Below are 22,736 nucleotides of genomic sequence, written 5' to 3' on the forward strand. Positions count from 1 at the left end.
GGATCGCTTCACTTTTCGGGCTTGTAACCGGTCTGGAGCGGAAACCACAACACGTCATGTTGTAGTACTCAAAGACTACAATTTGGCTGGAACTATCTACCGGAAACAGTTTTAACCCAAAATAATTCCCCTGCGCTCAAGGACATACTGTTAGGGCCTACCTAATAAACTCCTTGATGCAGAGTAGTTTTGCTTTTGAAAAAATAGTTTGGTATATGCATCTTTTAGTCCAACTCGTAGCGACTGGAAAGACTACACTATAAGCTACTCAAGCATTTTAATAGGGATTGGGGAAACAAACGGAGGGAACCAAATCAAAGCGACGCCGCTTCTTCTAGTGGTTTCCGCGTTGGGCGGAAACCAAACAGCCTGTTGTGAACGAACACCAGGCTTTCCCCCAGAAAGCCTGGTAGGCGAGGTTACACACACCCACACACACATTAGAACAGTGTTTCTCAAACCTTTACATTTCAAGGTCTCCCCTTAACTCTGACAGTGTAAAAATGGAACCAAATGACCCATAAAGGAACCCACAAAGTCCCTGGAATCCACTTTGAGAACCACTGCCTCAGAAGCTGTCATACCATCAAACATGCATCGATTCAACAAGAATTATGAAGTGCTTGAATACTTCAAATAAAGAAGCAACAGAATAATAAAAAAATACAATTCACCATTGCCTTCTTTTCATCTGTGTACATTGTAATGCATGTATAAAATGAACTATATAACATTGGATTTGATATAGTGTTGTTCAACCTGCAACTAATCAGTCCATAAATAAACGCATCGGGTAAAAAAAAAAGGAAAAGGCTCATTCAAATTAAAGATGTGACTGGCAAAATACAAAGTCTGACTTGCTCATAGCGTGCCATGCAGATATACGCTTGGCTTGTATATCTGCAATTTCTGAATAGCCAAAGTATAAAATAATGGTTTAAAGTGGTCAAACTAAAATGACACACAGGCTTTCCCGGGTTTATAACGGCTCAAGACAAGCGTTAACTTCACTTGTTCCACAGCAGGCACGTGCACACATAGACATCAAAGGGGGCTTGAGCCCCTGCCATTTTATCCGTCTGTAAAAGGTGTCCTCTCCAGACTATGAATGCAGTTTTCACTCTGGCGAAAGAAATGTAAATGCCCTCTTTCCATGCCATATCTCCTGAACTTGAATGCAGCATCATATGTTCAAAGAATTTCCCTCTCTGTGTAGAAATACAGTACATGCTTACGCCACATCTCCAGTATTTTTTAGGTTATTATTTTTATTTCCCATAGAATCCAGAATCAATTATGAAGGATAGACATGTATCATGAATAAAAATAAAAATGTAACAACAAAATACAACAACATACATACACAACTCAAAAAACAATAAAGTAAATACATACAAAGGAAGAAAAACAAACGTAAACCCACCCACCCCTCTTCCCCGGACCAACATTGTAATTATAGTGCATACCTGTGCCAGGTCAGTATGTAATGACCTCTTGAATCATATCTTTAAGCTTATCTGCAATACCAGACCATATAAGAACATTTTCCTCACTCGCACCGTGTAATCTTGCCGTTGACTGCTCGAGATAAACTATACCTAAAAAGGTTAGAGCCCACTGATGAAATGTTAGAGTATGAGGAGGTTTCCACCGTGTGCCAAATCTCCAGTATTCACTTGATTATGCTTAGTTTAGTGTGGTATCAAGTACCGAAAATAGCCGACCTCCACACCCACAACTGCTATTTTCGATATTTCCACCAAAGGGCCCCATTAGAAATTTCAGCCCCTGCCTCTCTCTAACATTCTCTGCACGTACCTGTTCCACACACAAGCGTAATTTGTATAGGGTTGATGGGTTTAATAAACCTAAGGGCCCCCCTACTGGGGACAGTATTATAAATTCATAGGCTATTATATCGTCATTGTTTAGCAGAAACCTTGTATCTCCAAGTTTCAAATTTGTACGTTTTTTCGCAAACTAAAGCCTGAATCATCATACAAGGCCGTCGCACCAAGGTAGTGAAAACAGCAGATCTACAAGCACACAACGCCTCGCGGTGCGAGGCGCTGTGTGCTTGTAGATCGGCTGTTTTCACTAGTTTAAATCATTTTTAAAATGATAAATGCAAGACGAAGAGTTTTGGACAAGCCAAGGTTTCCACTCGACAACGACGATATGTATTTTGTCATTTCCAATACATCATGGGTCTCTAATCTCCTAATCTATGGGCCCCCCTCACGGCAGTACAGGGCCCTTTTGATCTGAAAACCCATGCAGAATAAGATCTAATTTCGCCCCTGGTTCCACAGGTTCCACGTCGGAGGCTGCCCGCATCATCTACCCTCCGGCGCCTCGCTCCATCATGGTGACCAAGGGCCAGCGGCTGGTGCTGGAGTGCGTGGCCAGCGGCTTCCCCACGCCGCACGTCACCTGGGCCAAGGACGGCCAGGACCTGCGCTCGCACAACAACACGCGCTTCCTGCTCAGCAACCTGCTGATCGACGCGGCCGCCGAGGGCGACTCGGGCACCTACGCCTGCCGCGCCGACAACGGCATCGGCTCGGACGCCTCCGCCACCGTCCTCTACGACGTGCAGGTGTTCGGTAAGCAGCGGTGGGGGAAATGCTTGCATGTTTTGCTTAAGGAAAAAGTATCAATGTTGCAATGCAGAAATACTCTACAGGTTGGAAGTCCGGAATTCAACGTTTACTTGAGTGAAAGAACTAAAGTATTGGCGTCAAATTGCTCATTATGCAGAATGCAGAATTATGCAGTTTCACAAGTTTTCAAATAAGTATACAAATATTTGAAAATGGCAGATCTACAAGCTCACAATGTGTCGCGATGCGACGCATTGTGAGCTTGTAGATCGGCTATTTTGACCGAAATGTATATAGGGCTGAAGTGGGTAATGTATATTTTGTAAGCATAATCGAAATCTAAAAAGTAACTAGTAACTCAAGTTTTCTATAAATAATTGTAGTATAGTAAAAGTACAATATTTGCCTCTGAGAAGTAGTGGAGTAGAAGTAAAAGTATTGGAAATACTCCAGTAAAGTAGAAGTACCTCATAATTGTACTTAAGTACAGTACTTGAGTAAATATACTTACAGTAGTCACTTACCACTGTTGGTAAGTGAAGGCCCAAGGGTTGTACGTTTTTGTATATACAGTGTGCAGGTATGTGTCGAGAGTTGGGAGTGCGATTATTTTAGTCCTCCTTCTGGTTTTGATATTCTGTCCGTCGTACGATTTGTTTTGACTGTTTGATAATATTCTGAGGACACAGAAAGCATTCATTTTAACACAGCGTTCACTGTGCCCGTTGAGTTAATTTTGCTTAAGCAAAGCCATTTGTTCACCGTGCGCCTCCGGCTGCAGGATTTTACATGCGTAGCGTTTTATTTGCGTCATGGATTTGATGATTAGCCAGACTCCTGGCTCCTTGGCGGGTATAGAACACAGGGTTGTGTGTGTGTAAGTGTGTGTGTGTGTGTGTATTTGCGTGCTCACAGCCATGGCGTGCATGTGAGCATTATAGGACTGGGTGGCGTTGTGTAAGAATGAGTGCATGGAGACAGCACGCTAGTGTGCAGCAGGACTTGATTGAGTACGTCTAGGTTATGGATGACTGTTTTTACAGTGATTTTGTGTGTGTGTGTGTGTGTGTGTGTGTGTGTGTGTGTGTGTGTGTGTGTTCTGGGCTTGTCTCTCAGCAGCTGGCCTTAATTAAAGCCAGAGTACTGCTGCAGCTCTAATGAGCACTGCCTCCCCGTGATTCACAAGCAGCCAACCATCAACTAGCTGGCCTGGCTTACCACACCCCTGTCATACTACCCTTACACACGCACAAATGTATGCATGTGTGTGTGTGCGCGCACACACACACACACACACACACACACACACACACACACACACACACACACACACACACACACACACACACACACACACACACACACACAAAGGCGGGCATTCACACTCAAGTGCAAATATGCCCAGACACATACACAATGTTGGTACAAAAGAAGCAGAGCATCCATGCACACTGTGTCTGTCTCTCTAATCCAGTGGTTCTCAACCTGTGGGTCGGGACCACCAGGAGGGTCCCCAAATTATTTTGGGAGGTCCCCAGATGATTAACTTGTGCAACATTGTTTTCTCACTCAACAGTAAACTAACCAACATAATGTTTAAGTGTATAGAGGGTATCTGCACATTTCTAAAGTGACGATTTAAAGGGGAAGACCACCCATTTTCAATATTGAACTATGTCATTAATATACCTTAGAGGAGTTGTGTGGAAATAGAAAAAAAGTTCCCCCTCTTCTGTGTTGCCTAGAACTGGAAGATTGATTTTGGGGTTTGTATTGTTAAGTATAACGGTGTGATGTCATCAAGTTGTACTTTACAATACAAACCCCAAAATCAATCCTGTTGATATTATATTGAAAATGGGTGGTCTTCCCCTTTAAGGACTTCTTAAATGACAAATTAAACATTGGCCAAATTGTCAAATATTAGAGGCAGAAATTGTGAAAATAGCCGATCTACATGCTCACAATGCCTCGCAACTAGAACGTGTTATACACAATGTAATTCCTCAACTCTGGGTGGGGGGGTCCCCAGTTAAAATATGATTATTTTGGGGGTCACGGCCTGAAAAGGTTGAGAACCAGTGCTCTAATCCACCCTCTCTCCCCTCATGTCTCTCTGTCAGAGCCCCCCCAGGTGACTGTGTCTCTCTAATAATCCACCCTCTCTCCCCTCATGTCTCTCTGTCAGAGCCCCCCCCCCAGGTGACTGTGTCTCTCTAATAATCCACCCTCTCTCCCCTCATGTCTCTCTGTCAGAGCCCCCCCCCCCCAGGTGACTGTGTCTCTCTAATAATCCACCCTCTCTCCCCTCATGTCTCTCTGTCAGAGCCCCCCCCCCCAGGTGACTGTGTCTCTCTAATAATCCACCCTCTCTCCCCTCATGTCTCTCTGTCAGAGCCCCCCCCCCAGGTGACTGTGTCTCTCTAATAATCCACCCTCTCTCCCCTCATGTCTCTCTGTCAGAGCCCCCCCCCCCCAGGTGACAGTGTCTCTCTAATAATCCACCCTCTCTCCCCTCATGTCTCTCTGTCAGAGCCCCCCCCCCAGGTGACGGTGTCTCTCTAATAATCCACCCTCTCTCCCCTCATGTCTCTCTGTCAGAGCCCCCCCCCCCCAGGTGACTGTGTCTCTCTAATAATCCACCCTCTCTCCCCTCATGTCTCTCTGTCAGAGCCCCCCCCCCCAGGTGACTGTGTCTCTCTAATAATCCACCCTCTCTCCCCTCATGTCTCTCTGTCAGAGCCCCCCCAGGTGACTGTGTCTCTCTAATAATGCACCCTCTCTCCCCTCATGTCTCTCTGTCAGAGCCCCCCCAGGTGACTGTGTCTCTCTAATAATCCACCCTCTCTCCCCTCATGTCTCTCTGTCAGAGCCCCCCCAGGTGACGGTGGAGCTGCAGCAGCAGGACGTGTCGTGGGGCGAAACGGTGCGCTTCAGCTGCCAGGCGCGGGGGAAGCCGGCTCCGGCCGTGGTGTGGCTCCACAACGCACGGCCCCTGGCCCCGTCGCCGCGCCACCGCCTGTCGGCCCGCGTGCTGCGAGTGTTCAATGTGGGCCCGCAGGACGACGGGCTGTACCAGTGCATGGCCGAGAACGGCGTGGGCAGCTCGCAGGCGGCGGCCCGCCTCGTCACACTTCCGAGCGGTGCGTAAAAACCCAGGCAGACAGTGTTGTAAGCGGTGGTGGGATGAGTGCTCTGGATTTTTTTTACTTTAGTAAAAGTATCAATACTGCAATAGTAGAAATACAAGTTATACAAGTAAAAGTCCAGAATTCAAAATGAATACTGAAAATTGGAAATACTCCTGTAAAAAAGAAATACTTCAAACTTGAGGAAATGTACTTAGTAACTTTACAACATTATAATTAATCACAAACCTCTTTCTTGACTCCCCCTTAGAGGCCTTTTGATGCTGATCGTTTTGATATGATGTCTTTATTTATTTTTGTTTTGGGGCTTTTATGCCTTTATTGATAGGATAGTAGACTGATAGGAAATGGGGGTAGAGATGGGGTGTGACACGCGGCAAAGGTCATCCGGATCTGGAATCGAACCGGCACCGGCGCCAGGCATCCATGCCTATGTGGCAATGCCTAAGTGGTAAGCGCCTGGACCAGTAGGCCAGCGGGCACCCCGATATTTATGATGTATTTAAACATGTTTTTATTTTGTATTTTAGCAGGGAATCCATCACGTGGGAAGTTGCCTTCAATCCTCCGGCCCCTCAGTCCAGACAAGGTGCTCAGAGAGCAGCCCCCAGTGAGGCCCGGGCCCGCTGGCACCCTCCTGCCCCTAGACTGCTCTGAACTCCCGGGGCAGATCTCCCCAGCCGATGCCCCCATCATCCTGAGCCAGCCACGCACAGGCAAGGCTGACTTCTATGAGCTCACCTGGAGGCCGCGTCATGACGGAGGGGCCGTCGTGCTGGAGTACATGGTCAAGTACAGAAAGGTACTGCAACAAAGCTCACTGCAAGACCAGTTTACCCACAAACCGGGATATTATATTAAGATTAGCTGTTATGTGGCTGATATGTCCAACTTTCAATCTGGTGTCCCTATTTTGTGCAAGTCATTATATGAATATAATAATATAATAATATATATTCAAAACTGCTGAGCTTGCAGATTGGTTGTTTGCCAGACCCATGAAATGGGTAGGCCTACATAAGCAAATGTCTGTCGGTCCGGGTTTTCTATATAAAGGGTATATATGATGATGACATGATGATGACATGCCTACAAAAGGCATGATGTCATAAATGATGATGACAGACAGGGGGTCTGGCACAACCAGGTTGACCTGGTCTAGTTTTTAAACCTTTTGAATAGGGCTTAAGTTGTTAAATAAAGTTACTTGTTTATTTATATTTCTTTCCATTTTGAATTGATTAAAGAATGTTGCATTTTTTTATCAAAATATCAGTCAAAATATCGTCAAATTGGTGGTCTAGGATTGGCATTGATCTGCCCTCAGTCAGATTATGAGAGACGGCGCCATCAGTCACATGCTGCTGTTAGCCCCTCTCTGTTATTTCCATTCTAAGCCCCTCTGTCTTTTGCTCTGGCAGCTGGGAGACCCCCTAGCTGAGTGGACGTCCAGCAGTATCCTGGGCTCCCTCCACAAGCTGACCCTGGCCAAGCTGCAGCCAGACAGCCTGTATGAGGTGGAGATGGCTGCCAGGAACTGTGCTGGGCTGGGCCAGCCTGCCATGATGACCTTCAGAACCGGCAAAGGTACCCACTGATGCACCTGCCACACAACATCAAAGATAGGCCCGTGCAGCATACTGCTAGCCTGACACTCAGCCTGAATTTACATTTCGTTTCACTCCATTATTCAGTCTGAAAGCCCTTCCACTTACAGTCGTTTCGGCGTTGCCAAAGAGGCAGTCTTCTGCGATTGGTTCACCGCCTGACCAATCACAACAGTAGCAAAGCAGATGACGTAGTTGTTATTGGTGTTATGTGGCTGGCTAACCTAACCTGTTGCTAATTGTTAACCAAAGAAACAGGCAGAATAGGAGCGCTACCAACTAGTAATCAAACACAACAAAACATGTCTGCTACTGATGTCTCATAGCAAGATCGATACGATCGCATGTTTCGCGGCGGGGCACATGATATTCATGTTTGGGAATGTATGGTGTGGCGCTGGGTTATTTGGAATCGCACATGAGTTCTGGGAAAACCCCACCCACGCTGCTCACAAGCCCCGACGTCATTGCGGTGAAGCGACGCTGATTTGCCCGTTCAGAATTTCAAACCCTCTCCATTGAGAGAGTCACCCGACCCCTGAATCGCCAAAATAAATGTTTTAATGGGAGTGGCCAGCGATTCATGGTCTGGAACCAGGCTAGCATCCTGCTCGCTCACTGGCACTGCTTCCACTCTCTCGTCGTGCATTGTAGCAATACAGTTATTAGTTATAATTCCAATTATTTAACCACAGCCTTAGAAAATACAAGATGTACTTTGAAATTTGGCTAAATGACATTCATGTGGTTTGTGGGAGGAAGACAATCCCTGGATTCAATGATGATTGTTTACCTGGGTTTTCCTGACAACAGGTCGCAGGGGTCCAGGAGGGCACGATCCCCCGAAAACTGTTGCTGTTCCATCGCCCAGCCTCTCACGTAAGTCATCTATCTGCTCACTCAAGGCGTGTACTGTCTTCTCTGATTAACAACTCCATTACATCCTCTGTTTCTACTGTGCTAACTGCACCTCGGCTATATGCCTTCTATCAGCTGCTAATATAACCCTTCTCCTATAACTAACATACGCATTTCTCAATCTCTCTTTTCATTTCCCTCACTGAAGGATGAGATTACAGTAAGTGATTGTAGATGTATTCTGCTTCTTTAGCATTGTCATTTTTTCACTGTCAAAAATGGTGATTATTATTTTTTTCTTTGACATTTTTGTGTGTCTGACGTGACGTCTCTTTACTCCGCAGCCCCCGAGGCCCCTGACAAGCCCACCATCTCCACAGCAACGGAGACGTCTGCGTATGTGACCTGGATCCCGCGCGGCAACCGTGGGTTTCCCATCCAGTCCTTTCGGGTGGAATACAAGAAGGTGAAGAAGGCGGGGGAAGACTGGGTGACCGCTGTGGCCAACATCCCCCCGTCGCGTCTCTCTGTGGAGATCACAGGCCTTGAAAAAGGTGGGTGTCCTCCCTGCCACTGTGTCCCCATTCTGAGCATGTCGAAATTCTTTCCAAATGGCAGATCGATAAGCTCACAGTGCTGCAATGCATTGTGAGCTTGTAGATCAGCTATATTCACTGTGCGACACTGTTGCATGACAAAGTATAAAACAGGGCTTGAGTGGTTATGCTGTTCACCGCATTTATTCAAAAGACGGCACTGCATCACTGCCATTATCATCAGCAACATCACAAGCTTGTGTTTGTCCATGTGCGTGTGTCTTTGTGTGCACGTAGGATGTTGTACCATATAATTACAATGATGATGTTGTCCTACATAATTACATTCCCAGGACCCCGAGGCTCATCCACATAATGAGTGTTGTTACAGTCATTTGAGTAATTGCCGCCATCCATCACAACCATAACCAGATCGCAATCAGCAATTCACTTAATTTCTTTATTGAAAAACATATAGCAAACCGATGTCATTATTTGCCAACACAACTTAACATGACAACGTTTTGTGTGCAGCCGTGGAACCTGGAAAAATGATGTACAATAGAGATTAATGAGTTTCATTTGCCTTCCCTGTAGGTACATCTTATAAGTTCCGCGTTGTTGCGGTGAATGTAATCGGCTCCAGTCCACCCAGCGCCCCGTCTAAGGCCTACACAGTGGTGGGTGGGAGGACCAACGAACGCCCTATAGACGGACCGTACATCACGTACAACGAAGCCATCAACGAGACCACCATCATTCTCAAATGGACGGTGAGTAGCCGAAAGGGAGAAAGTCTGTATGAGCAAATGAATGCAGATGATGTATGAAAAAGAACCCATTCAAGAGAGTTTTGAAGTATGCGCTCACTAAAATGAAAATGGTGATAAATGTGAATAATTTGTAATATTTTGTTTTTCCTCCCACCAGTACACTCCACTCAACAACACTCCCATCTACGGCTTCTACATCTACTACCGGCCCACGGACAGTGACAACGACAGCGACTATAAGAAGGATGTGGTGGAGGGAGACCGCTACTGGCACTCCATCACCGACCTGCAGCCTGAGACCGCCTATGACATCAAGATGCAGTGCTTCAACGAGGGAGGAGAGAGCGAGTTCGGCAACGTGGTGATCCTAGAGACCAAAGGTAAGGCCATTCTTTGTGAATGTGATCATGAACTGGAGGTTGTACATCATTGGATTTGTTAGGTTAGTGATACACTAGTGCTGGCCTTAATGGCATTTTTTAGGCTTCAAACTTTCAGTGGTATTTTTGAACAGACCTTTTTTTGTAATTGTTTATTTAAAAATAATTGTGGGGTGAGGGCAGAGTGACATTGGGCCATTAGAGATGAACAAATGACTGTATGTAAAGATTTCCATCATCATAATCATTACTTGTTAATCTTCACTGCTTCTCTTTCTTGTCCTGTCATTAAAAACTCTTTGCTAGTGATGCTAAGCTACCAACCAACCATCATCACTTGCGGTCTGTTTTAAATCTCCCTCAATGGTATGCAGTTCTGATGAATCCATGTTCAGTTATACCGCCTCTGAACTCCTCAGACTCAATCTCCTAACCACCACAGGATAGGGGGGGGCGCTCTCCATTCCGACATGTCGCCACTCCGACAGTGACTTCTTATTGTCCGAGTGGCAACACTTCCATAGAGGTTAAGGTTAGGGTTAGGTTAAGAGATAGGGTTAGTGTCGGAATGGAGACATGTCGGAAAGGAGACATGTCGCAATGGAGAGATGCACTCCACAGGATATACTATATGTCCTGAACATGAAACTTATTCTAGCTGTAGGACGAATGTTTTAACTCCAAAGATTAGGGGGAGACTTTTATCTGTTGTATTTACTGTTTGTGGACACATAGAAGCAGACCATGCACATTTATCCTGGAACTATCAGAAGATAATGTTGGGATGGTGTTGCATAAGATACTAAATGACTGTTATACACATTCTAAGAGTGCAAGAGACTATTCAATAAAAAATCACACCCGTGTGAACTGAGCGGTGGTTTACCCACCTCATAGATCATGTGTACCGATTTTTGTGACATTTGAAGAAAATATGTAGGAAAAGGAGCAAAAAGTGTGTTTTGGAGAAAATTCAAGATGGCGGAAAATCTATCCTGGCGCAAATGGGCGTGGCCTATATGGGGAGATGCGTCTTGACCCAAGGAATCCAGGGAAAAAAGAATTTTAATTTTCCGATCTACGGTTCAAGAGTTACGGGGCAAAACGTAAAGTGGGCCGTTATAGCGCCACCATGAGGCCGAGTGATGTAATTATTTTTCGATTCATTCTTAAAATCATTATGAATCTCCTCTCCGAGGTTTGAAACTGTAGCTCCTATGGTTTACGAGAGAAAAATACTTGAAAGTGATTTCTTGCATTGTCCCATTATAAGTCAATGGGGACAATTAAGCGTCGTTTTTTGCCGATTACGTCGGCATGGTAAGGCGGATCGGAACGAAAGGTAATAGCACACCATTCCCGGCCGAGCCGCACATTTTGATGTATATATTGCGCGAGTGGCGTAAATGGTGCGGCACTAGTTACGCGCCGAAGTTTAGGCTACATACAGACACGGACGGAGACAGACCCACACACACGGCCACGTATAGGAGCGTTGTGACCACCGCTCAAAAATGGGGAAAGATTGATGGAATACAGAACCCAACAAGATGAGATTATCAACAATATTGGATAAATAATAAAAATGTAAGTGGACAAAGGAAAAGAAAAACAAATGCCCATGGTATAGTAGATGGTAAAGTTAATTAATTTGCCTTTCCTTTAGTCTTTTACAACATACTGTGTGATATATTTTGATGACATAGTAGGCTACAGCAGTGGTTCTCAAAGTGGATTCCAGGGACTCTGTGGGTTCCTTTATGGGGGTCTAAATTGTCTGTAACTCTCAACAGCATACAAATGCTGGATACATATATTTGTATACTATCAGAGTTAAGGAGAAACCTTGAAATGTAAACGTTTGAGAAACACAGGGCTACAGTATGTATATACCGGTACATCATGTTGACTAAGCCCAGTTTCATCCTCAGCCCGTCCCAACCCCCAACGCCCCCCTACGTCGGAGTCTCCGCCCCCTGGGCCAGAGCACCCTGGGGGCCCGGTGCCGCGGCCCAGTGACCTGCCCTACCTCATCGTGGGCGTCGTGCTGGGCGCCTTCGTCTTCATCATCGTGGCCTTCATCCCCTTCTGTCTGTGGAGGGCTTGGGCCAAGCAGAGTGAGTGAAAAAGACCATACATTGCGAGAATTACTTGTTTTCCCTCTCAATACTGTGACAATGTGTGACGCTCGTGTCACCTCATGTTTATGTCATCGTGTCCCTCTTCTGTTGTTTTCAGAACAAACGACTGACCTGTGTTTCCCGGCCGTGGCTGCCCCAGTGTCCTCCTGCCAGTACACCATGGTTCCCCTTCAGGGGCTGGCGCTGGTCGGCCACTGCCCGTTAGACCCCCACATGGCCCAGCCACACGCTGTCTATCCTCCTAATGGGGAATACACTCCCAACGGAAAACCCCACCATCCCATGCACTGTCACCCAGGACTGCACCAGGTATACCATTTCACTTCATTAGAGGTCAAGTGAAGTTAAAGTAATCATCCACACCATTACTTCAAATCAATCGTGTGACTACGTTCTCTTTTTATTTGATGGGCATTTCTTAGGTAGCTTTTAACACTTGGAGATACTTGTTTTTCTTCTGCAGGAGGAAGTTGATTGTGATATGGAGTGTGACACATTGTTGCCACAGACAAATGGACACCTGCCCATCTACCGCTACTCTCCCAGGTACTTCTGAATGTGAATTGTCTGTATTATCTGTACTCTAACTCAAGGGTTCCCAAACCTTTTTGTCTCAGGGCACCCCATAAATATTTTTTTAATCCGAGGCACCCCTACATTATAATTTTCACTCGCAGCACCTTATATTTATAGCATATCATCGATGTCGGGTGGAAACCTTGTATGTCCAAAACCATTCGATTTGTATTTATCATCTATAAAATATACTAAACTAGTGAAAACAGCAGATCTACAAGCACACAACGCCTCGCATCGCGAGGCGTTGTGTGCTTGTAGATCGGCTGTTTTCATTAGTTTTGTGCGACAGAGGTTTCTGCTTGACAGTAATGATATTTTAGTGATTATGTTGCGAGGAAAACGTTGAGATAATAGCCATTTTGATTAGAAGTGACTGAAAACAACTGTGTACTTCAAGTTTAAAATGATACTAAATATTTGTTCAAGTGTACAAATAAATTCCAAATATTATCAAATGATCTCGCGGCACCCCTGGACTGCCGTCGCGGCACCCCAGGGTGCCCCGTCACCCACTTTGAAAACCCCTGCTCTAACCGTTGTAAGATTGTGGATGTACATTATAGTGCAGTTATGTTAGGATACAATAAATGTATAAAAGGAAATCTACAAATGAAGGGCTCAAACGAGAGGCACTGAGGAAGAAGAATATTCGTCAAATTGTTCCACTGCAAGTCTGTTGATATTCAAGCAGTATTCGCAGTACAGAGGGTCCGGGACCCCTAGGGGGTCCTTAGAGTTACTACAGGGGGGCCGCCAAATCCTTGTGTGATAGGACAATTATTTTAAAGTAACAACTTGAACCCTCGCATCCCTATTCTGAGGATAGTCTATGAAGTCTATGAATCTATCTATGAAATCGATGAAAATCTACATATATACAATATGTAGAGGGGGTTCCTGCTTCATCTCTCTCTCAGCTAAGGGGTCCTTGGCCTGAAAACAGCCCCCTGCTGTACAGTATATCTGGTGTATGTGCAACTAAATGTGCTTAACACTCCTATCTCCCATAGTGGCCTTGAGCATCATGGACAGGATTGCTGCTCTCCTGATGAGTCCACTCTTCAACTCCTGGACCCCTGTGGTCAGCCCGTCAGCTCACAGGACCTGGGAGGTGATCACAACTTTTACGACGGGGACACGATAGAGGAGGATGGCTTCGAAGGTATGAGTCCATTCTCACCCACTGAGTTGTTCTAATTCAGTGGTTCTCAACCTGTGGGTCGGGACCCCCCAGGGGGGTGATTTCTTTTTATACCTTTTTGATACCTAAAATAAAAAGAAAGAGAAAAGAAATAGTACCATTACTGCAAAGGTAATCAACAAACAAACTATACTATAAAAACTGGTCTAACAATGGCAAAAAATTGGTGAGTTTGTAGAGCTGCTATTTTCTTTTTTTTTTATGATTGGTACTTTATTAAGTTTTCCTTTTTTTTTAAACAAGACAACAATGACAATACAACATACAAATACAAAAAATAAAAATACAAAAATACAATAATATAAACAGTTTTCAAGCGCGCACAGGAACAACGGACATCCACAGTCAAACCCCCTATAAAAATGTTATTGTTCACGTTCACCAGTGAGTACAGACTCGCTCACGAGCCGGGAACGCCGCACAGTCCCAAGTCCTGCAACAGGTAGTGTCCCCATTTAATATCGTATTTGTCCGTATTATTGAGCAACCTATAGGACAGTCTCTCATAGGAAGCAACTTGACCTAGAGATGCACACCACTGAGAAAAAGTAGGCACTGTTGGTGCTTTCCAATCCTTGACCAAGAGCCTCCTGCCTAACATGATAGCGGTCTGAATCCATTCGGCCAGAAGGGGGGCAATAACAGACAGTGTGTTGGGGTCTCCCAGAATAAACAGACTGGGATTGAATGGGATAGTCAGGCCGGTTATCCTCTGCAGCCTCTCATGAATGCCCCCCCAATAGTCTTGGACCTTAGCGCAGCTCCAGAGCATGTGCACTAGCGTACCGTCCCCATCCTTACACCTCCAACATTCAGGACTTTCAGAGAGGCCCACTCTAAACAGTCTCGAAGGAGTCCAGTAAGTAGAGCTGCTATTTTCAATATCTGTGTGAACTGAGTCAAACAAATGTAATGCCTCAACTCCTACAATTCCAAGTGCTTGTCAGAGTGGGGGTCCCCAGCTCAAATATGATTATTTTGGGGGGGTCACAGCCGCAAAAGGTTGAGAACCACTGTTCCATTTGTCAGTGAATAAAATCGTCCATTTCATTGACACATCTGTAGTGTGACTAGTCTCACAATGTGTGATACTGTAATATCATGTAGAATGTAGTGAGCCCAACATCTAGTGTTTGTCAAAGCCAGTACGTCCATGAATAACACTAAAGCTGCACTTTTACACTGGGCAGCGTGGCAGCGAGAGGTTTTTGCTACTGGTCATCATGCCAGACCACTGAAGCTCGTTGTGGTAAATGTACAGCTTACTGTATGAATCTGGGTGATGGGATAGGCTGATGTTATGAAAAGTATTCACTTGTATTCACATGTTGATGGGTTGAAAAATGTCTTTGGTTAAGCACTTAAACCCCAGCATCCCTATTCTGGGGGTGAACATTCACCAAAAATAGCAGATCTACAAGTAGTAATGTAGATCTGCGATTTTTGGCAAAGGGGTTTGGTGTATGGGAAAAAGAGCATATCGAGTATAGAGGAAACTCATGTCCAGTTTACTAAGTAAACTGCTTAATGCTTATTACCAGCCAGTATACTAACTGCCCAAAGAGTACATTCCTGAGAAACAGGACAATATTGTCTGATATTGCTACTATACTCAATTTGCAAATTGTGTTCAAATCATCACAAACCCAGGGTGAATGAGGGACAAGACAAGGACAGCTCAATGAACAGCAGTTTTATTGGCCACATAGCAAATGGCTTCTCTTGGCTCCCAGCCGTGTGTAAACTGGAAATTGTAAATTCGGTCACAGAGTGACAATAACACAAAATTAGAAACGTCAACTGACGAAAAACAAATTACAGGCCCGGTGCCAGCTTTCTCACCCAGAGTGTGTGTGTGTGGTCTCAAGCCAGGACCCAGCCTCACTGCAACGGAGAACACAACAGGATTAGGCCCATTAAATACGGCCCCTGTAACTGCTCTGACCTAATTACCTGGTGTGCTGGAGGTGCGCATATGAGTTGGCAGAGCAGAGCCGCTCATGCCTCCCTCACCCGCAGACTGCACCCATTCTAATGCTGCACAAAAAGATGCTCAATGTTTCTGCAGGAACAATGTAACCAAGGTAACTTGGTTACATTGTTCCTGCAGAAACATTGATGAGACTTTACATCAACCAGGAAGTTGCTGACTTGTCCTCATCTCCTCCGTTTGTCCATGTAGAGCCAGCTCCCTGTCCGCTGTCACCTGTGGAGGATGAGGGGAACTTTACTGCGTCGGCGTCAATACCAAAACCCCATCATGCGGGGGGAACACAGGACATCAGCATCCTCCCAAGTGAGGCATCCCCACATTCCCCAGAGGACAATGGGACAGTGGACTCCACAGATGCATGAGACTGTCGGACAAAAGCAAAAAAGAAAAGAGAAAGTATTTATTTTTGTATCACAGATATTTATATATTTATGCTTTTGTACATACAAAACGTGTTTGTTATACTGTATATAAGGTTATTTTCATATAAAAAAAAGAAAAATACTATTAGCACATCCTCCTCACTACATTATGGACAAAGGGAGTATGATGGTGTGATGCTGTACTCATGCTGTAATCTCAAGTCATGTCTGCGTTTCTTGGGGAGGGAAATGTGTCCGATATTCCTTATGTGAAGATCAGTCAGGGGAACTTGAATCTGGAAGGGAAATTCCTCTCGTATATCAATACAGCTAATTTGTGTCAAGAGCGTATATCAGCAGCAGCCCTTCAGATATAGACTCTCATATCACTCCTCAGATCATTCCTTGCAGACCTCCATCCTCCTTGACGTATAAAGGTCAGTGCTTTATGCTTCGGTGGAAAAACGTGCGACATGCTGCTGGACAAAAATGCCATATTTTCAACTGGAAAGTGAAAATATTTGTGTGAATACTTTCCCCCCACCCCCAGCTGAAATCATTCAGTAATACTCGTCTTAATAACATGTCACATGACACTTTCGCTGAAGCATAAAAGCTTCTTTACAGTTTTTACGCAGAAAACAAAGGGACCACTTTGACGATCCAGATGCTGTAAAGCCTAATTTATGCTCCATCGCACGATGGTGTCGCACGCCGAAGATTGGCAGACCTACAAGCTCACAATGCAATGTGTCCGCGGTGCGTTGTTGACGTTGTAGATCGGCTATTTTGAACATGTGACGAAGTGTGAATCAGGCTTAATTCTGTGGTGCTCCTATCTCTTCGACTAAATGTTTCTTGTCACATCACAAGTTTACAGGTGTAAAAGAGTGGGTGAAATTATTTTTAGTAAAGCTCCCACCAACTGCAGTTAGAACATTATATAAGAAAAGGAAAATGTCAGATAACAAAACCAATAAAGAAGTTCAGTGTTCATCTGTCTGTCTACAGTTTTGTATAGAAGAAACAAATGTATTGTGCATCATTAACAAACTACCGGTATTAACAAATGTATGCAACATAAAAGCATTCTGCGTCAGTAGTGTTTAGTGTTCAAAAGAGATTATATATATATTGTACAGTTATTTATTTTTTAGGAGCCTTTTTTTAATCACTGAATGGGAGAGATTCTGGAAGACATTTTCTACTCAGTCACAGATAAGCTGAATGAAAGTTTTTACACTAAAACCACTTCTGTTTACCATTTTTCCTGATCACCAAAATACTGCTAAGTGAGGGATTTTTGACAGGTGCGTCAGTATTATTCTTCCCTTTTTTTTAAAATGGTGAATAAGTATTAGCCTTTGTCAGAGGCATCTGAGATCTATATGAAGGAGCTCCTGAATCTGTATTTCCCTTATTGGTATAGCTGTTATGGTTACGCAGGCTGGAGCACTATTGCATGTAAATAAAGCTTATGAAATCAATCATATTCCTCTGTGTATTATTTCTTTCTTTGTACAAAAAAATGTAATACAAATGTGGCTTGGTAGACTTAGTCTGAACATATACTGTAGTTAATATGGTCATCCATAACGGCAAACACGTTTTTTTCCTACAATTTTAGAGAAATATGCGTTGCATTTATCATATACCAGATTTGGGGGTTAAAAAATATATATATTCCATACAGTTTTGAAATTATAAATTTGCCATACATCAAAAAATTTGGCTTAAGCCATTTTGGATGCTAAGTTTGAGCTTTGCAGCGCAGTCCTACATTTCTCTACCACCAGGGGGTGCCATAAATGCAAAACCTTTACATTTCTTTCTTCTGTCTCCTATGAAGGTCTCTCAAACATAACCTGTTGGAAAGGGGTTGGAAATCTCTCCCACTAATCAGACAAAAATAACAATACCGAATGGCCAGATGGTGGCAGTAGAAAAGCAAACTTTACATGTTGACCTCTAATTTCTGAAGTCTCACAATTTTCCTCCCCTGGATTGTGGGTCCACCGTCCATACAAGACAAATCGGTAACACTTTCTCATAAGGTACTCTTAATTAACCATAAGTAATGTTTCAGTAATATATTTAAGTAGTATGCCCATTGCACCGATATAGACTTCTCACCATTTAAAAAATTGTTTTAGCTAACTGCATCACATTTTACATTGCTGGTTCTGAAATGTGTCTCAGCCATGAGGTAGTGCAAATGGACGATGGCTGGATCCCTAGGAATCTCCCATACTGTTCTACAAAGATATCTTCAAGAGAGACATGAAGGCCCTGAGCAGGGGTGTCGCACTAAATTCTGGGCCCCAGGTACGCGAGCTTGTAGATCTGCTATTTTTGAAAAATCGTGAAAATGTGTGCAAGTCTTTGAATATTTCGAATCCTTCTAAGGTTTTTTGAAAAACCTATGTTTCTATGTCAGTGGTCCTCAAACTTTTTCATGTGAAGGACCCCCAAAATGATATGTATTTGGCCACGGACCCTCATCTCAAAATATTTAGTTCCAGGGACCCCTCAGAATCAAAATTTGAGTTACAAAGGTTCGCTTAAAAAAATACATATATTCAAAGATTTGCACATGCATTTTTGCGACTTTTCAAAAATAGCAGATCTTGTGAGCTTGAATATCTGCTATTTTTCAATAGCTAAAGTATACAATAATTAAGGCCCCTCCACCTTGGACCCTAGTAACTCAGTCCCACTTTCCCCCCCCTTGTGACGCCCCTGGCTGCAGCCTTCAAGGCTTGGAGCCAGATCATACAGAAAGGCCTCTTCAGGTTTTGAAGTGACACTTGCCCAGCAGTCCGAAGCAAAGAGCCAAATGGACTGTCTTCACGTCTGTCCAGTATGCAATGGCAGGAATGAAAGTTAGTAAATCACCTTTTTGGAAATACCAAGGTCCCTGGATTGAGTCCCAGTGTGTCCAGTGTGTGCCATGTTTAAATTATTCTGACGGTCATTTTATAACTGATAACTCACTTTACCTTGGACAAGAATTTCATGATGGATGAGGTGTTTGTGTGATTTTCTCAACCGTTTTGGGGACCTATTGTCTGTGATTTGATATCTAGCCTGTCTCTCACATCCCATAATGGATGTGTGTGAAGAATGGAAAGCTGTTTTCCCTAGACGTATTGCGAAACACGGTTGTAAAATGTCTCTCTTTATTATTAATACATTTTTGTAATAAGTGTGTGAATAAATGATCACAGACACATCTGAATAAATGATGAATACAGACAGACAGACAGACAGACAGACAGACAGACAGACAGACAGACAGACAGACAGACAGACAGACAGACAGACAGACAGACAGACAGACAGTTGACAGTGACAGTTGTCATAGCAACCCTGCAGTATGACTGAAACAAGGATGGGTGGAACAACTTTGCAACCTTAACCCATTTAGGCCTGAACACATTATGACGCAATATTTTATGCTTTAAATATAAAAAAATAGCAGAACTTGTAGATCTGCTATTTTTGAAAAATCGTGAAAATGAGAATGTTGACCCGATTCTATAAGTGTCTTTTGAATCCTTCTAAGATTTTTGGAAAAAACCTATGTCAGCAATCTGGCCAGCCATCGTCAAAGAAAAGGTCCTTTTCACTTAACTGGAGCTCAGTTAGTCTGTTCTTGAGAGACTACTATGTCAGTGGTTCTCAAACCTTTTCATGTGAAGGACCCCCAAACTGATATTTATTTGGCCACGGACCCGTATCTCAAAATATCTAGTTCCAGGGACCACCCAGAAGCAAAATTTGAGTTACAAACGTTTGCTTTGAAAACACATATATTCAAAGATTTGCACACATTTTCACAACTCTTTTCAAAAATAGCAGATCTACAAGCTCGCAGCGCGGCACTCGGTGCCGCGCTGTGAGCTTGTATATCTGCTATTTTTCAAATGTTCCAAATGTTCATTGTGTTACACAACTAACAGTCAATCATAGCTATTTTGCAAGAGGCATCTCTACAAATTCAATTCAATAGCCTAATGAGCAGAAACACATTTCTGCCACAGTACAGAGTAGGCTAATAATCTTTCCACCAAACCGTAAATTGAGTGTTTCGTTTAGTTTATTTTCCTTCAAGTAGCCATGAAGAAATGGTTAGCATAATTAAAGCATGTAGACATGACTACCCTTCAATCTATGGCCTAATCAACACCAATACGAATTCCACTTCCCCGGGTTGGCCCATGTGCTGATGGTATTGTCTTTGTCTTGCTGTGTTGTTGTTTTCTGTTTATCTTGTGTTTTAACCTACTTTCAGACCACAATGGTAATTGGGCTTATAATCCTCAGTGAATCAATATAGAATGACTGCAGTCAGTGCTATATGTGTTATAGGCTATATCGTCTCTGTCAGGTAGAATCCTTGTGTCCAAAACTGTGACTTTTCAGGAAATAGAAAAGATAACCTGTGTTCCAATGGATGCAATGTAGTTATCGTTCAGTCACAGGCTCTTGTTTATACTTTCATTGGTTCAATATTTATAAACCTCACAGAAACACTTAAACAATTTAACTTTCTCGAGAAATTTTTAAAATAGCATGATCTACAAGCTCACAGCACATCGCGATGGAACTTGTTTTGCTGCTTTTGTGTGACAGTAGGCCTATATTATGATGAAGTAGTAGGGCATTAATTTACAAACAAAAATTCCAACGGTTGAAAAATGGAGATAGGCTACTAGGTTTCTGCCCGACAGTGTTGATACTATATGTTCAATCATCATATAACATAATTAATTCACCATGATGTAACCACATGTCTTGCATACAAACACAACACTGTCTTATCCAGCCCACCAGCCCTCAGATGTGTGTATCTATATGCCATTGGGCTGGGCTGTACCTCCTATTATTAATATTATGTTCACATAACATTCAGCATGTATAGTAGCCTACTCATCTCACTCATTCACTGGGATTTGACTGTATTGTTTTACTGTACACTCTGCTTAGTGTCTCCCCTCCGGAATAGGCTGAACATGTATTGTAATTGAATACTTTATACTCAGGTGCCTCCTAAGGGGTGTCAGCAGCTGGGTGGATTGGCAGTGTGTCCTTGGAGATGGTGATCAGAGGTGTGTGGTCTGAATGTTGGTGACCAAAAGTTTCGTATCATCATGTTTTTAATCTCTCAAGAACAGATTAGAATACTAAAAGACAAATCCAGGGTAGAACATGAAAGTTTCATAAGTCACACCAAACTTTAATTCTGCCTATATGATTTCAGACCGAAAACATGGCGACAGTATTAAAATACTATTTATTTGTAAAGTGTATGTATAACTTCATGATCTTAATCATTTGATGAGAATAATCAAGACTTAAACTTGTTGATAATCATATTTTGTCCCTAAATAACAGTATTTAGAATGACAAAACTGAAAGTTACATAGGTCCATTTTGGCTGAGGACAGGACATTTTTCAGGTAAAAAAAAGAAACAACTAACTTTTTAATGAGGAAAAGAACACCTGACAACAGTTCCAGGACAAATGGTAGACAGTAAGGGGTTCCCCTTTGATTATGTACCAAATAACCACTTTTAGTGATATTTAGCTAAAATGTATTCAACAAATTTTGACATGACCTTAGGGTCAACATGAAGTTGACCCTAAGGGCCTGGTCCGATATATTATAACTCTATGGTCCCATAGACCAGGGGTCTTCAACGTTTTCAGGCCAAGGACCCCTTAGTTGAGAGAGATGACGAAGCAGGGACCCCCACAACCTTTTCATAGACTCCATATTGTTTCATCGTTTGACAGCAAAATCATCAGTGTATTTTGGATTCATGTCAATTTGTGTTTTCAGATATTTAACCACTTGAGCTGTCATTACTTAATTAACTTGACCTTTCACCTTGACCTTAGTCTGCTCTTTTCCCCCTCTACAGACGACAGACTGATCTAACTGAATGATGTGCTTTCACTATAACATTATAGATGAAAATAGATGAAACAACATATATAAGGGCGACTGCCATTTAAATTCCCAAGTAGATTTTTGTTTCTATAATCCGCCTCTGACACGAAGTTGTGATAAAAAGCTTCTTTCACTTTAATTAGTCATACATTATTTTGTATCTTTTGTCATCAGTTTCCTACAGCAGAGTGAGCAAAGATCAAGTAGTGTCAAAACAGGACACAAGTTTCCTGTGCAGTCAGTTGTTTGCAAAACAGACCATTATGCTGGGGCCTCTAGTTATTTGCCACTAGGGGGGCGAGAAGAACTTCTGGGCCAAAACTATGATATTCCTGGCCAGGAAGTTGTCCCAGGCTCAGAATCTGAGCTGGGACAATACCGGATGTAGAGCCCTGTGCAAACCTTCAAAACATTCAGAATAGAAACCAAACAACAACACTACAACAATCTGCAGCCCATGTTTCGAGGTGAATCCTACCAAACTAGTGTTTTGTTAACCTTTTGACTGATGTCATCCGGGATATCTTGGACAATATGTCCAATCAGACAGGATTGGTCATGCTTCACCTGACATCAATATATAATAAAAATGGTAAG

General features: G+C 43.3%; 1 protein-coding gene across 2 annotated transcripts in view; it reads left to right on the top strand.

Annotated features, from left to right (window-relative positions):
- The window catches only part of boc (BOC cell adhesion associated, oncogene regulated), a 46,749-nt gene extending 29,154 nt beyond the window's left edge, over positions 1 to 17,595 (top strand). The window contains exons 6-18 of one of the 2 annotated variants that reach the window (XM_080751929.1): positions 2,313 to 2,606; positions 5,474 to 5,746; positions 6,283 to 6,554; positions 7,174 to 7,339; positions 8,173 to 8,238; positions 8,562 to 8,771; positions 9,351 to 9,526; positions 9,684 to 9,906; positions 11,826 to 12,023; positions 12,145 to 12,356; positions 12,511 to 12,593; positions 13,637 to 13,788; positions 16,010 to 17,595. In XM_080751929.1, the coding sequence (XP_080608055.1) occupies positions 2,313 to 2,606; positions 5,474 to 5,746; positions 6,283 to 6,554; positions 7,174 to 7,339; positions 8,173 to 8,238; positions 8,562 to 8,771; positions 9,351 to 9,526; positions 9,684 to 9,906; positions 11,826 to 12,023; positions 12,145 to 12,356; positions 12,511 to 12,593; positions 13,637 to 13,788; positions 16,010 to 16,182 (2,498 nt within the window). In that variant the 3' untranslated portion in view covers positions 16,183 to 17,595. The remainder of the gene's footprint in view (positions 1 to 2,312; positions 2,607 to 5,473; positions 5,747 to 6,282; positions 6,555 to 7,173; positions 7,340 to 8,172; positions 8,239 to 8,561; positions 8,772 to 9,350; positions 9,527 to 9,683; positions 9,907 to 11,825; positions 12,024 to 12,144; positions 12,357 to 12,510; positions 12,594 to 13,636; positions 13,789 to 16,009) is intronic. The other variant, XM_080751930.1, reaches the window with a different exon arrangement.
- The last annotated feature ends 5,141 nt before the right edge of the window (positions 17,596 to 22,736 follow it).

This window comes from Nannobrachium achirus (genome assembly GCF_963921795.1).
Source record: "Nannobrachium achirus genome assembly, chromosome: 21".
Classification (NCBI taxonomy): Eukaryota; Metazoa; Chordata; class Actinopteri; order Myctophiformes; family Myctophidae; genus Nannobrachium; species Nannobrachium achirus.